The sequence below is a fragment of the Lepisma saccharinum genome, chromosome 21, assembly GCF_977018435.1.
Source record: "Lepisma saccharinum chromosome 21, izLepSacc3.1, whole genome shotgun sequence".
Lineage (NCBI taxonomy): Eukaryota > Metazoa > Arthropoda > Insecta > Zygentoma > Lepismatidae > Lepisma > Lepisma saccharinum.
The window spans coordinates 27,217,897-27,233,961 of NC_139249.1; the positions used below are offsets into that span (position 1 = coordinate 27,217,897).

Here is a 16,065-nt window from a genome sequence, read left to right on the forward strand (position 1 = left end):
CAGATGATTGCGGTCATGAATCAGCTGACGCGGAGTGATACATCGAATCGGTGAGACCGTTTGTTTACAGAAGGTATCAGGGTTGGTGATTTACACTTTTTTTTATAGAGCCTCCGTTTATTGCTGCTGATATGCATTAGACATTATAGAGTCGATTGGGGAGACGTTAGCAATGAATAGGTGTTTTTTTTTTTACTACAACAATTTGCGATGGAAAAATAATTAATAGTTGACAAAATTGTTTTTTTTTTTAAATATGTACACGATGCTGATAAATTTGATACAAATTTTAATTTGAACAACTTGTGTCCTTAAAATTATGTTGAATATGTTCAAATAAGTAAAAAAAAATATCTAGGACAATTCTTGAAATTGCTTGGATATTGGATTATTATTAATGTTACATATTCTTTGATGCTACATATTTAGCTACATATCCTTTTGGTAATACATATGTACTTTGATATTGCATAAAAATCCGGGGTCTACTGATCTCCATTGCCCAATGAGCCTTTCTCAATCAGCACCTACCTGTCAACCAGGCGCGTATATTCTAGGTTATCTCTGAAGCCCAGATTAAATACAGGAAATAATCGACTAGCAAATGTGACTGATGTTTCACTCTCAAATAACGACCGCGGGAGAAAACGATAGTACATGGGCTCATTTTCTTTAAGCTATCACCAGGCTGCTGCTTTTAGATTCTTCCCTGACCAACGATCGGTGACATACAGTATTTGTAGTGGTTCCAAGCACAATCGTTTGACAGGAAAGTCTTCATTTTATCACGTAGGTAAAACCTTACAGCGATGCCAGTTCGCTAACCATTGTGGGATTTTTCCCAGGAAATGGAATTTTTTAAACGGAACTAGTACAATTACAGGAATGGGAAAAGGGTGACAATGTGACAGGTAATTTTTTTGCTCTGGGCCAACACTGTCCCACTGAACACATGCAGAAGCGAAAGGCCGAATAGAAAGAAGTAATATTTTCACCAGACCTGATATATTTTTACAGATTCAGCATGGGAAATTAATTTTGCTGAATTAAAAACATCTGACAAATGGATTATAGGGAGAAAGACAGACGTTCAAAATCGTTTAAAAAAAACTGTTCCTCTTTTGGGTTGGGTGAGAATACGTACAGTTTTATAAAAAAATATTGTGTTCTTCCCTGTCTGATCTGTTAATCAAATCAAACCAAGAGAAAACTGACTGCCAACTCGTGCCTATGCGCAGTTACGAAATGGAAAAAAGAATATCAGTTGCATGAGGATTCACACTGACAACTAACCATGCCTGCATTGAAATAGAATTGCATTAAAAAGCAGTATTTAACGTAAACATAGCAGAATCGAAATACATTGGAGACCAGATACAGGATCTCAGTCTTACATACCTCTCAGCTGGCACTCTGGAAAAACTGACAGTTTCTCATATATTAGTTTGCAACAAAGGGAGCGGTACATCATCTGCTCAGGTGAGTTACATTTGTGGCGCTTGGTCGAAGGAAATGAAATCAAATTTGACAAGATCACTCATAGAGTGGCATATACTCAGTTCTGACTGTCAATCCTACGTGCATGGATTTGATTCTTGACTTCTTCCTTGCAATGTCGTATCGAATCGATTTCAAGAGGAGACACGATTGTGGAGAAGAGCAAAAACGAAAGTTCGCAAACCGAACGTACAGGAGAAATTCAAACGCTTCATGGGCATTTTCGTTGACAATCCTAAAGAAGAAAGTAATGATGGCAAGACATAACACCAAATCTTTCAGGATCCTAAGAAAGTCAGTGGAAATCACAGGCATCAACGAGGTGTTAATCAAACGATGTAACTATTTTGTAAACTCAATCGTCAAGTCACTGTATGAACGTTCACAGTTTTCGTGAATATGTGTTGGAAACTGTGAAACTTCTTGTAACAGAATATTTCTGGTATTACATGCCCGATCGCGTACACAAGATCTTGGTGCACGGTCCAGATGCCATAGCAGTAGCTGTTCTTCCATCCGGCAGCTCTCTGAGAGGGTTCAAGTAGCAAGAATCAACATAAGAGAACAACTTTCTTATCACGTCTGATCCACTAACATCAAGCCTTCGCCCTATGCCTGATAAGAAATCATGTACGTTAAAAGAAGACTTCACTCGCTTCCTCGACATCACAGTGTGTCACTAATAATAGAGTTGGACGGCTTTAGGATGACTGCAAGTCCTTGAAAGAAAGTTTTCGTTCCAGCGGGGATCCGATCGTTGGAAGTCTGCATTGGACCAGGTGTTGGATAATTTGATTTCGCTTCTACAACACAAGTTGTGAGCTCAAGCTAGTCTCCATGATGTTTAAGTAGATTGCTTCGTGTACGCGTATTACATACTCTACTTGAATACTATTGTTCTTCATGAGTAGATGCAGATCGCTATTTCCATGTTAATGTATAGGAACCAACTCAAGGGCAGAGGAAATAGTAGATTATCTGTTCTATCCATTCGAAAGATTGCAACGTGAATACGGAGCAGTCATTCGCCCCAAGGCGTCTACAGTGTTCCTCAAGTACCAATGTCCTATTCCTTGCCAAACGGCCACATCCGTCAACATTAAGGTAGTCTTCATCGCTAGACATGTCTAACGAATTGACTAACTGAAAATATTGCAGATAGAAAAACTTCCCCCCTCAAAACTCGCACCCAAAGGGTAGAACAGGTCTCTGCACAAGATCCAGTTCGCCTCCCACCACCTCGCACAACGAAGGGCAAATGCCTTGAGCAGGAAGCGAAGCTTGAAGTTAATCCCAGAGTGGTGTAGAGGTTTGCGTGAACGACTGGGATTGGGACTGTCCAAGGAACGCATTTCCTGCAACGTTAGAAACTTCTCAAAGACTTGGATCATTTTGTTATTACACTTTCCAGACTGCTGTGAAATCAAAGCTTCTGGGGAAGAGATGTCTGAAGTGAATGATCTCGTAGCGCGGTGGTTAGCGCAGGTGGCCAGTGTTCTAGAGGTCCAAGGAACCATATTGCCGGGAGTGGAAGTAATTTTCAAGTACACTTCGTTATTCTTTATTTTAATTTCTAAGCTGACGGCTGAAATAGGAAAATAACGAGATCGAGGTGCAATGGTGTCGAACTCTATGCTCGAGTGGATAGCTCATCGCGCTGCAACGTTAGGGGTCCCGGGTTCGAATCCCGCTCGGGCTTCGATATTTGTGTTTGTCCAAATAATGAGAACCAATGTGAATACAGTGAAAATTGACATGTGCGAAAGATTGTGAAAATGTGTGAATGACCGGGGATACTGCCGAATAGGGGCATTCCTTTAAAAAAAAAAAAAAGTTGTTGGGCACTTGCTCCATGTTACAGAGGTCCAAAGATCGATCCCGTCGCAGCGGCAATAAATTTTTCCACCTCATCATCTACTTCTTATTTCGATTTCTAGATTGCCGCCGTATTTATGATAGAGATTGGCTGTGTTCTCCGAGGACTTGTCGATCACAGTAGTCTGCTGATTGAACCAGTCGAATTTTGATGATGATCGAAGGTTCTTGAAAAAGTTATCGTCGCTTCGAACCTTGGAGCTCTGGAATATGTAGCACGTGCGCTAACCACTGCGCTACGCTATATTTTATTTTAAAGTTGTTTTCCCTTGCTACTTGAGGATCACAGTAGTCATCATGTGGTAATAATAGAGTTGGACGGCTTTAGGATGACTGCAAGTCCTTAAAAAAATGTTTTCGTCCTGCGGGTATCCGATCGTTGGAACTCTGTATCATGGACATGGGCGTATTTAAGGGGGGGGTTCAACGGGTCAAAACCTCCCCCCCCCCTGGTCCAGTAAAATTACCAGATTACCTGTTATATCAGCTTATTCATAAAAATTTCTTCGCACTTATTTTAATCTTCTAAAAATTAGAGACGCATAGGACGGGATACGGATGACAAGAAAATTATGTAATTCCACGCACCAGATGGTACTGCAGGCCAAATGTCTGCAATTTCCTGATAGTTCCGGAATTTCTGTGATAAGAAACTGCATTGGGACTGTCAAATTAGTTATATTTTTTCTCCTCGAGTCGTCTTAAAGGAATTTGGTTTTTAAATAGGCAGTGCAAGAAAATTAGGGAAATACTGTAACATTCTCAAGTTATTTGACATAAGATGGACAGAAAAGTATCAACACAGTTGAAATATCCCCACTTGTTCTAACAAAATTGTTTTCATGCAGTGCAAGATTATGTTTCGCACGTCAAAATGAACTGTTCAAGTACTGTGAACATGTCAATATTCTAACAGATATATTAAAAATAATAATAATAATAATAAGAGAGTTCTGAGATCTTTAATGAAATTTATTCCAATGCAGAGAAACTACTTACTACTTACTTAGACACTATGATGAAGAAATAAGAGACCTAGAACAGCCAGTCGTCAAATCTCAAGGAATAATGCACCAGCTGATTGATTGATTTTGTGTTACAAGTCCACTTTTGTCCACAGTATGGCTAATTCAGACTGGACCTACAGCTTAAAGTGGGATCCAAACCACAAAGTACCTCCACCGGGTATCGAACCCTTGATTACAAGGCGACAACGCTACCACTACGCCATCGGGGAGGCCTAATGCACCAGCTGAGAACACAATTGATTATTACAAGGTAAACCTTCGTTGTACACTTTTGGACCATTTTGTAGTAGAATTGATCTCACGTTTCTCTGAACACATTGCAAAATTGCAACAACTTATTCCAAAAATGTGAAATGGCTATCCCTCATTCATTGGAACAGTGTGTCAAAATGTTGGATGACCTGGTTGATAGATTGGATTTTGATAGCCTGTTAATTATTAGGTCTGCTATACGTCACGGATTTTCCGGAACAATCCCGGAATGATATAATTTGTCCTGGTGTCCCGAATAGCTTCTTCGGGAAGCACAAATGTCCTTGAATCGGGTAGGAAAGAAGAAATGATTAAGACTATACTTTCTTCAAATTAAGTGCGTAATATTAAAATACTCATTTTAACCATCTAACTCCACATTGAACCGCTGCCTCTCGATGATGCAAGAGTTATCGAGTTACAAGAAGATGCTGCAAAGATATTTGACTTCACGATATTGCCGCCGTCTGCTAGCATCACTGAATCTTAGTTGGAAGTGCATAGTAAGCTGTTTACTGTAAACAGTCAGTGATTGGGTACCCACACTGTTCATTCCGCAGTTCTCAAATAAAGTTTCGACATTGTGAAATAGCAGGTTAGTTCATTATGGTTGGAACTCTGTATCATGGACCAGGTGTTAGATAATTTGATTTCGCTTCTACAGCACCAGTTGTGAAGCCAAAGCTCGTCTCCATGTTCTTTACGTAGATTTACGTACACTTTACAGCACCAGTTTAGGGATGGCCAAACGGATCCGGATACGGGTCCAAAAGATCCGGATCCAAAATGCGGATCCGGATCCGAGAGTTTCGTATCTCAATCCCATTTTAATATTAAAACACCTTAATAGGTATTATGATCTTCGATTACAAAGAAATTTTTCATTACTTAGTCCTACAAGATTTTTTTTCAAGTGTTCCTAAAATACTTTGCTACCAGTGGCATGCCCAGGATTTTCGAAAGGGAGGGGTTACGTACACTTTTTCTGGTAGTCAGCTCTCATTTTGCTATCTTCTCCTACCTTTGATGTTCTTTTTTTAGGAATACTGGAACAAAAGGGGGGTTATAACCCCCACCAACCTCCCTTCGGCACGCCACTGTTTGCTACGCATCGGCTACCACACTCGTGCACAAAAATAATCTTACTTGTTTAACATAAAATGTCAGAGGGGATTTTGTAAATGCCATTGAAACGAATATGTATTCATTCGAATGTATTGGAAATGGAAAAACACATAAATGTGAGACATTCCATTCCAGGATGAAACCTTTAACACATTTAACAAGATAGGATTGTTATACAAAAATTATACAATTGCTCTAGATTTACTAAAATAAAACATTATAATATATGCAGTGTTATATAATTACAAAGTGTAAGACTAACAAGGGAGGTTATCTAAGTGCCCCCTCCGATTTCCATGAAACTTGGCAGGTGTATAGAGGGGCCCAAAGGAAGAAATACTTGTTTTTTTTTTTGTTTCGGCTAAAAAAACTGTTCTAGAGGGCAAAACCCTCACTCAAATGTCTAGATGAGGACAAATTGAAGTGGGGATCTGACCCCCGTGTCCCCCCCGATTTCCATGAAACTTGTGAGGTGTATAAAGGGGCCCAAAGGAAGAAATAAGTGTTTTTTTGTTTCGGCTAAAAAACTGTTTTAGGGGACAACCCCCCTCAAATGTCAAAATGAGGACAAATTGAAGTGGACATTTGACCCCTGTGTACCCCCCCCCGATTTCCATGAAACTTGCCAGGTGTATAGAGGGGTCCAAAGGAAGAAATACGTGTTTTTTTCATTCGGCTAGAAAACTGTTTTAGGCGGCAAAACCCGCCTCAAATGTCAAGATGAGACCAAATTGACGTGGGGATCTGACCCCTGTGTCCCCCTCCGATTTCCATGAAATTTGGCAGGTGTATATAGGGGTCCTATGCCCCCCGTTTCTTCCTATGCCATATTTACGTGGTTTCGAGGTCAGATCCACATTTCAATTTCTCCTCATCTTGAGATGTGAGGGGGGGGTGTTCCCTAAAACCGTTTTTTAGCCGAAACACAAAAACACGTACTTCTTCCTTTGGGCCCCTCTATACACCTGCCAAGTTTCATGGAAACCGGAGTGGGACACGGGGGTCAATTCCCACTTCAATTTGTTCTCATCTTGACATTTGAGGGGCGTTGCCCCCTAAAACCGTTTTTTAGCCGAAACCAAAAAACACGTATTTCTACCTTTGGGCCCCTCTATACACCTGCCAAGTTTCATGGAAATCGGAGGGGGACACTTAGATAACTCCCTCGTAAGTGTATTAATTACAAATCGCGCACGCGCACACACACACACACACACACTATATATATGAATGGCTTATTGCAGAAAGGGACCTGAGTCACTTTTGCACAATTCTGAGAAAAACAAGAAAAATTGTATAATATTGATAGTGTAAGAAAGAAATGTGCCGTTGTTGGCTCAATTATTCAGCATAAAGAAAAGTTAATTTTGAAACCCTCAATGCGCCCCTCTGCAGTATGCTGCTAGAGACAGTGGAGATGAAAAGGTTATGACTCGGGTACCTTTCTGCAATAAAAGTGGAAACTTTGATAAATAAGACGAGAAATATCCTGCAAACGCCCGTTTCTCGTTGCCTCATACGCTAGGTTAGGTTAGGTTATATATAAATTATAGATTCATCAATGAATGACAGTGTACTGCACTTTCTGGACTTTATTGTCGGTGTTTGAAGTACAATAATGTACGATAATGTACAATGCAACTGGGAACGTACGTGGCGTAGGAATTACAATTCTTGCACCTTTGGACAGATAGAAGGTGTGAGACGTCATACCTTTGATGACTTCGGAAACCTTGACAGTACCCTTATGTTCAAAACAGTATTCAAAGTAATGATACTTGGAAATCTGAAAATACTGCCTATTCTTGTAGGAACACATGGTAGTTTTCACAGATGCCACATTTTTTTTTGTAGACATGAGGCCACCACGTTGCGAAATCAATAATGCTACTTGTGTCAATAAGTTTCACAGTATTTTTACCGCCCGAGCTGTATTACAGATTAGCGTACACAGTTCGTACAACGTATAAATACGCCTAAGTTTATTGCAGAAAAGGACCCGAGTCAGTGACTCAGGTACCTTTCTGCATTAAAGTACACTTTTCACTGTGCATTTTCTTGGCTATAGCCTCGTGTGACTGACGTCCTTTCTGCACTAAAAGATGTGTCTGTAACTAGGAAAATAAAAAATACCATTAACTCCGATTCCTCAAAAATGTGACTCAGGTCCCTTTCTGCAATAAGCCATTCATATATGTATGTATTAGCAGGTAACAATATGTTATAAACACATTCTTACTTTCCAAAGAAGCGCTCATGTGAGATGGCCAAACGGATCTGGATCCGAAACCAACCGAGTCTGGATCTGGCCATCCCTACGCCAGTTGTGAAGCCCAAGCTCGTCTCCATGTTCATTTACGAACACTTTCCAGTCTGCTGTGAAATTAAAGCTTCTGGGAAAGAGATACCTGAAGTGAATGATCTCGTGGCGCGGTGGTTAGCGCAGGAGGTCAGTTTTCTAGAGGTCCAAGGATCGATCCCAGCCGGGAGTGGAAGTAATTTCAAGTACATATCATCACTGATCCCTTTCTTCGCAAATGAGCCAAAAGTAACACAACAAGCGAATTAAAATAAAGGAAGCAAAACAAACCATTTTGTAAAAATGTCCAAGAAAGTTATCGTATTTTTTTCTTTTTTGGCGTAAATGTTTCACATAAGAAATAAGACAATATTTTTTTACTTTTTTCAGGCCCCCTTAGGCTTAGGGCCCGCTTGCCTGTATGTTACGCCAATGATTTGACGTATTCATTCAAATTATACCAGATAAAAACAGATTGCTTTAATTTTATTGCCCACAAAAATTAGCGTTTACCATATTTATTCTCACTTCTATTTATTATATTTTTCGTATAAACCCCATGTGAAGCTAGGCCCCGGCCGGTCGCCCACCTCGCACACCCGTTGCTATGAAGAAGTTTCTTGCCCCAGTGACGACGCCAGGGGGGCAGGGGAGGGCGTCCTCAGTCATACATTTCGCCCCTTCGCGTCCCCCCAACTGACCATAATAAACTATTGAATAATAAGAGAGTTACTTTCTACGAGTATGGTGATTTTCAACTTTTCTAAGTTGTGTATTCTGCATTAATTCACTTTTCCTGTTTATAATACCAACTTAACTAACAAAAAAAATTGTTTTAGTATATTCAAGATTCCAGAGCCGTCTTAGGCATAGGTGAATAGAACTCGTTTATGTTCTGTAATGGTTGCGATTAACCTAAGTTTTAACCAGTTTTAAGAACTAAAAAAAAAAGCGTTAAATGTGGATGATCTTAAAACATCATGGACATTCAGAGACCTACAAAACATCATCTGTGGTATGGGCAAGTTATTCTAATACTAGATCGTCAGTGGCTGGCAATGCTAATTAGGGAAAGACATTGAAAGGTGGTTCAAGAAAACCGATACCCCATGTCAGTTGTCGTGGATGCATCGCGGTATCTTACTATTCAGAGGCTTGCTCTTCGAGATGATGATTAGTCTGAGGCAAGCCTTAACAGGGAATTTCTTGAAGTTAATTTCAAAATGAAGCGATATTATTCAGAATTGTATTGAACTTGAACATTAAAATGCAAATTAAACTCACAATACGGTTCAAAAATAAATAAGTCTGCGTAATGTCCATACTTATTCTCAGCAAAATAAGCCAGGAAGTGGAAGATGCGAAGTATTCGCATTGATGACAGTTGAAACAAAAGACATTGTGAAAAAGGAACAGACGTCAGTTGTCTGATATTTGTATCGCGGGTAGGTAAAAGAACGCTTTTTACGATTTGCCGCTCTTCAATCATTAGGTCCTGGTTCGCTCTTTGATGTATGAAAATCAAATAACTTCTCCTAACTGTAACCTTTTTCAGATTTTTCTGTGATATAATTCCCTTGAAAGGTAAAATGCAGATTTTGCCCAAAACTCTTAAGCGTTACGACGATGGAACGAAAGTAGTCCACTTAATTGATTTTTCGATATCCTAGGAAAGGGTAAATTGGCATTTCACGAAGTTCACACTCTAGTTGTAACAATCACAGTTTCTAATGGAGCGTGTGAAAAAAAAAAAACTTTTCGTGTTTGAAACAAGATGCTGGATCTCATTTGGCTGTCTTTGTTATTGAGAAGGAGTAATGTCAAGTCTTGGACGTACCGAAGATGGTCAATGTTTTCTCCAAAGCACATATAACATAATTCCCCTGCAAGAGAATCGCACTTCACTAAGTGACTTTCGTTGTTTCTAATAGCCTACTTAAGAAAGTTATTTTCTTCCAACCTCATGTTTATTTTGCAAGAAAATTAAACTCTAGGAAACAATTGATTTTTGTTACTTATGTTATAACTTCAATATTTGTATCACTATTTTCGTCTCAAGAAAGACGACGAATTATGAAATTATAAATGGGGATACTATTTTAGACCGTTTTCTACCTGTCTCCCAACACCGAAATAGGCCACTAGAAACAACGCAACTGACGGCAGTTCTCCTACATAAAAGAAGAATTAATACCATTATTAAAACGAATCATATGGAGATTAACTCGTAATCAAGAAAAAGAATTAGGCAGTAAACGTCCACTCTGCATAAAGGACAAACACAAAACACCATACATGAATTTTACACACACACAAATATATATATATATATATATATATATATATATATATATATATATATATATATTTACATATATATGTACAGACACAGATACTTTACTACTTTATATATATCTTTTCAGGCGTTGCAATGTGACTGCCCCTGAATATTTTCTCGCCCCCCCCCCCCCGCTATCACTTTCCCCCGACACCGTCACTGATTAGCCAATGAGGTAGATTGGCATTTCTTTTCAAGCTGAACAAGAATACTAATTTTTTACACATTATTCATTTTATTTTAGTAATTTGCATTCACACGTTTGGCTTACTTCCTTTTTGATAAAGCAAGACACCGAAATATATATTCCTCTATGGTATTAGTCAGCCATTTTCCCCCTTTTCTGCCATGTTGCTAAATTATTCTACCAAAACGTTAGTCCTTGGATAAGTCACGTGCTTCTCAAACGCCATCGTGTTTGAGCGCCATCAAAAATTGCGCGAATCTGTTAAAAACCTCAATGTTATAGTGTACTTAATTTTAATATTTTAGCGCAGCATTAATATTTAAATAAGAACATTTATTGCACGCGTTGTACGAGGTATTCGTAAGTCGGGACGGAAGACTGGAAGTGATGTTCTGTCTGTGCACGGGTGGTGTATTATCTAGTTGAACTAAAGAAAGTGACAGCATAGCGTTACAGCAACAGTGCCGAAAATATTTTCGTAAATTGTAGCTCAGCAGAGGTCATCAAAATGTCCAAAAAATATAAGAAGGGTGACAGAGTGTTTGCGAAGGTCAGAGGATATCCTCCATGGCCTGCAAGGGTAGGTAGAATATTGTGTTTTACGCATGTTTGTACCTGAAAGTAGATTCCTTTCGTGGGCAATATTTTATTATGGTATTTATTGGAAAACTCGTGGATATAGACACGCATATAACATAATTTGGAATGGTGGTTACTCATTTTGTGCAAAGGACCATATTCTCTTCAGGTTACTGAAACCAGTGAAAGCAAGTACAGGTACCCATTTCATTCATTTGAGGAACGCATGTTTGTGTACGTTATGTTCCTGATATTTCAGTGGGCTGATTTTGTACAGTGGAATTTTTCATGTAAATGGTGTATACATGAAGGGAGTGATTATCTTCAACAGGTGGTGATTTAATTAGGTTTTGAGCTACGTGTAGCAGTCCTGGCCATGCAGATGTGCAGTTTAAAATCTGGTGAAAATAGCTCAAAAGCTAATTTCACCACCTGTTGAAGATAATCACTTCGTTCATGTATACACCATTTACATGAAAAAATTCCACTGCACAAAATAGTAAAAATTTACTATTTCCTGGACACCTGTAACTTCTTCGTTTCGTCAATTTTTGAAATTTGTACTTAACTATCTGCTTCGCGAAACATTCTTTAAGGTGTATTCACGTTTTTTTCATTAAAGTAATGTCAATTTTTCACATTACGAGTACTTTTTTATATGTGTTGTCTTGCTTGCGTATCACACAGTATGGCACGTACACCTTCCTAGATAATCGCGCGTCGTGCTTGTGCTTTATCGATTTTCATTTGTTATGCAGTGTTTCAACCTTCGGAACCCAAGAAATACCCCTGAACAAAGCTGATGTAATGTAATTTTTTTTTTAGAATTTTTTCGCATTGTTTTACGTGTTGTTATCCGTGAATGTTTTGTGGGGCTTTGCATTTCGTGGGGCTATCTGTGAATGATTTGTGGGGCTTCACATTGTTTTAAGAACAAAATTTTAACTATGCTTGCTTAACCTAACCTTGCTGGAAATGGTTTGTGGGCTTCGTATTTTGTGGGACTTTCCGTGAATGGTTTGTGGGACTTTCCGTGAATGGTTTGTGGGACTATCCGTGAATGGTTCGTGGGGCTATCCATGAATGTTTTTTTGGGCTATCAGTCAATGGTTTGTCGGGCTCCCGGTATGAATTTTACCATGCATCCACAACACGTCATGTTTCTATTTTTGGTTGGAAACACAGAAGGTTGAAACACTGCATCCCAATGAACATCAACAACACAGAAGCACGGCGCGTGATGATGTACAAAGGTGTACGTGCCAAAGCTTATTGTCAGTCGGAGAATTAATTAAAAAAAAAAAAAACATGAATTTCCGCTATGATACATTCTCACATCACAGAAAATACCTTCCAGATGTTAGACAATGCTACAGGAACTTATTGCCATAAGTGGTTTCTTCTGTAAAAATGAAGAAATCTGTCTGGTGAATAGTAAATTGGTACCCTTGTGAAACATATTTCTTCAATTTTACAGGAGAAAGTACTTACCGAAATAAGTTTCTGTATACTTTACAAGGGTCTAGGAAGTGTTTTTTCCTCTCACTTAATTTATTTTGCCGGTAAATTATGTGTTTTTCAAGATTAATGTGTGTCTGATGCACGAAAACTGTTCCCTTCATGTCCTTCTACTACGTGAACCAAATGTTGCTTGCGTTCGATGATGTAACCCCCAGTCAGTGTTTCCAACCACGCTGTTGTTTTCCCAAAACATGACAATTTTGAAGATGACAATTTTAACTGTTTGCCTAACCTAAACTTGCCAGGCATGGTTCGTGAGGCTATCCGTGCATGGTTCGTGGGGTTTTCGAACCTGGAAAAGAGTACAAAATCGATAACACGAAAGTAGGTATTTTTCGATGAAGAAGGTTGGAACACTGCATAACCACTGATCATCGACAACGCTATTCAAATATTTCTCAGCCATATTGTGTGTAACACAAGCAAAAACGAACAAACAAGAATTAGTCGATATGTCGAAAATTGAGATTATTTGCGTGAAAGAAACTAAATGGCACCTTCAAGAATCCGTAGCAATGCAGAATACGTAAGTACTAATGTGAAAGAAGAAAAACGAATTTCAGACGTTTCGCAGATACTAAACTTTTAATAAAAATGAAAGTTATTTTCATGAAAAAAGCAAAGTGCCACCTTGGAGAATCTTTCGCAATGCACAACAGGTAAGTACAAATGTTAAAAATGACGAAAGTAACGAGTGAGAGGTATGAACTGGTACCAAATAACTCCTTAGCAGTAACCTTAAGAAAGATTACCAATTTAAACTGTCAAATAGATTTGATATTTTGCAGGATTTAAATGATGATGAAAATATAAATGAAACAGATGTAACTAAGAATTGGGAGCACAAACGAATGTCATAATCTAATAGAAATAAGAAATCAGGCTAGACTTAGGTGGTTAAATAACACTCATGATACAAATGTAACCAATTATAATAGAACAAAGCGAGAAGTTAACCGCACGTTTAGAAATAAAAAAAGAGATTACTTGAAAAGCAAAATTAAAGAAATTGAAACAAATAGCAAAAACAAAAATATCAGAGATTTATATAAAGGTGTAAATGAATTTAGAAAGGGGTGGCAACCTAAAGTAAACTTGATAAAAGATAAAGACTGTGATTTTTTGGATCGATGGAAGAACTACTTAATGACCTGTTAAATGTTCATGTAGGAGATAAATCAGAAGTAAATGAAGTACACACAGCAGAACCTTTAGTTCCAGAACCTAACTTGACTGAAGTTAAAGATGCTATTAAAAGGCTAAAGAATAATAAAGCACCTGGCATAGATTTAATACCAGCTGAGTTAATTAAATATGGTGGAAATTCATTAATATGTCAAATTCATAAATTAATTTGTTTAATATGGAATAAAGAAGAAATCCCTCAACACTAGAAAGAATCCATAATTCTTCCTGTGTTTGAAAAAGGTGATAAAATGAACTGCAATAATTACCTTGAAATTTCTCTTCTCTCAACAACATATAAAATATTATCTAACATTCTTTTAACAAAACTAACCCCATATGCTAATGAAATTATAGGTGTTTGTCAATGTGGATTTAAATGTAACAGATCGAAGTGTCCATCAGCTATTCATTGATTTCAAAAAAGCATATGATTCAGTCAAAAGAGAGAAATTATATAATATACAAGGTAACCAAAAAAGTTCTTGCCGTTTTTTATCATCAGAAACAAAAAGGTATGCAAAGAATGTCACATACTGTTAGTCTTCAAAGTAATCCCCATCGGCATCCAGCACCTTTTGTCAACATGCCTCCAGCTGTGCAGTGCCCTGGCGATAAATCTCGGGGGTCTTGGACGGAAAGAAGTCCGTGAGTGCTGGCCGCAAGTCTGCCTCATTTGCGAAGGATTTCTCACAAAGGTGGTGGTCCAGGGAATGGAAGAGGTGATAATCTGCTGGCTCAAGGTCTGGGAAGTACCGTGGATGGCACAGTGTCTCCCAGCCAAGTCACTTTTTGGTATCCCTGGTCACTCACATCACATGCAGCTTGGCATTATCGTGAAGAAGCAGTACACACTTGCGATTAACCAATGCTGGCTCCTTATGCTTCAGTGCCTGTTGCGCACATTGCAACTGCTGCGAGTAGAGGTCCCCAGTGATGGTTTGGCCCGTTGGTAGCAACTCATAGTGCACCACTTGGCGACTAGTCCACCATACAGAGCATGATCTTGCATGGGTGTGAAGGTGGTCTTGTGGTGTGAGGCATAAAGTCCCATGTTGACAACCAATGTTGGGCAGCACACTTGGGAGTGTCATATACAGTGCTCAAAAAATCGTCTTCAGAGCTAGGCGCCAGCTCTGAAAATCAGGTGCCAGGAAACCACCTGCTATAGATTGACCTCAAGGAAAAAAAACCTTGGGACGAAAAGTCCCCGTGCAGCTTTCCCTTCTTCCTTCCACCTCAGGCCATAAGGCTGTGATATTCCAAAATATGAAAAATTGCATACACTCAAATTCCTTCTAGAGCATTGACATGAATTTTCGTGTAGTTTGCTTTCGCTGATATCTAGATATTCTCAAAAGTTTTGCGATTACGTAAGAAGAAAATTTCAAAAAAATTCGCCCTTACGGTTGCCAAAGGTCCAGTCGAGCCTTAAAAGCTGTCTCCCTACAATCCCTCCAGCAAACAAGAAAACCTCCATAAATAAAGGCTTTTTATGCACAAATAGGCATTTTTTTCTACATGTAAAGTTAAACTGGAATACAGGTATGATTGTGGAAACAGTTGACTATCTTTAATTGTATGACCAAGTAAGCTTTAGGAAGCAAAGTAACAGCAACTTTAACATGTTACTTTTTCTGAGTAAGTGAATACAATTTTATGAGATAAAAGTTATCTGATATTTTACCCTGGAAAAAATGTTGGACATGTTTTTATTCACTGCAGTACATAATGCAGCTGGATATATGTATTTATTATATTACTGTATCTGTTTCATGCTTTGTATACAATTATATACTATTGATAGGATAGCATAGCACGAATATTTATATCTTGTAGAGGAGTCATTCCATGCCAAATCGTCACAGTTCCCATCATGACGATCTCAGATTTTAGGATGGTAGAGTTTGAGAACTTACGTATGTAAAATTTTAGCCCTCACTGATACACAGTATTAATACAGTAAGGTTGCCAACATTATAAATAATGTAAAATTTATGCTTACAAGGTCAACAAAAACAATTCATAACTTTTCTTCTAAGTATGGTATAACCTTCATCTTGGGCTTGTTTTGATGCTAAGGGATCATAGTTTTACATGAAATTTTCATTTGAAGGTTACTTGATGTGGAAGTTTACCTTGAAAATTAAAAAAAAAGGTGTGTAATTTTGGGGGAAGA

At 38.5% G+C, this 16,065-nt stretch overlaps 1 protein-coding gene across 1 annotated transcript in view; it reads left to right on the plus strand.

Moving 5' to 3' along the window:
* The first annotated feature begins 8,040 nt into the window (after window positions 1-8,040).
* Window positions 8,041-16,065, plus strand: part of LOC146004116 (uncharacterized) — a 99,234-nt gene continuing 91,209 nt past the window's right edge. The window contains exons 1-2 of the mRNA XM_083142780.1: window positions 8,041-8,226; window positions 11,050-11,181. Of these exons, the coding sequence (XP_082998906.1) occupies window positions 8,041-8,226; window positions 11,050-11,181 (318 nt within the window). The remainder of the gene's footprint in view (window positions 8,227-11,049; window positions 11,182-16,065) is intronic.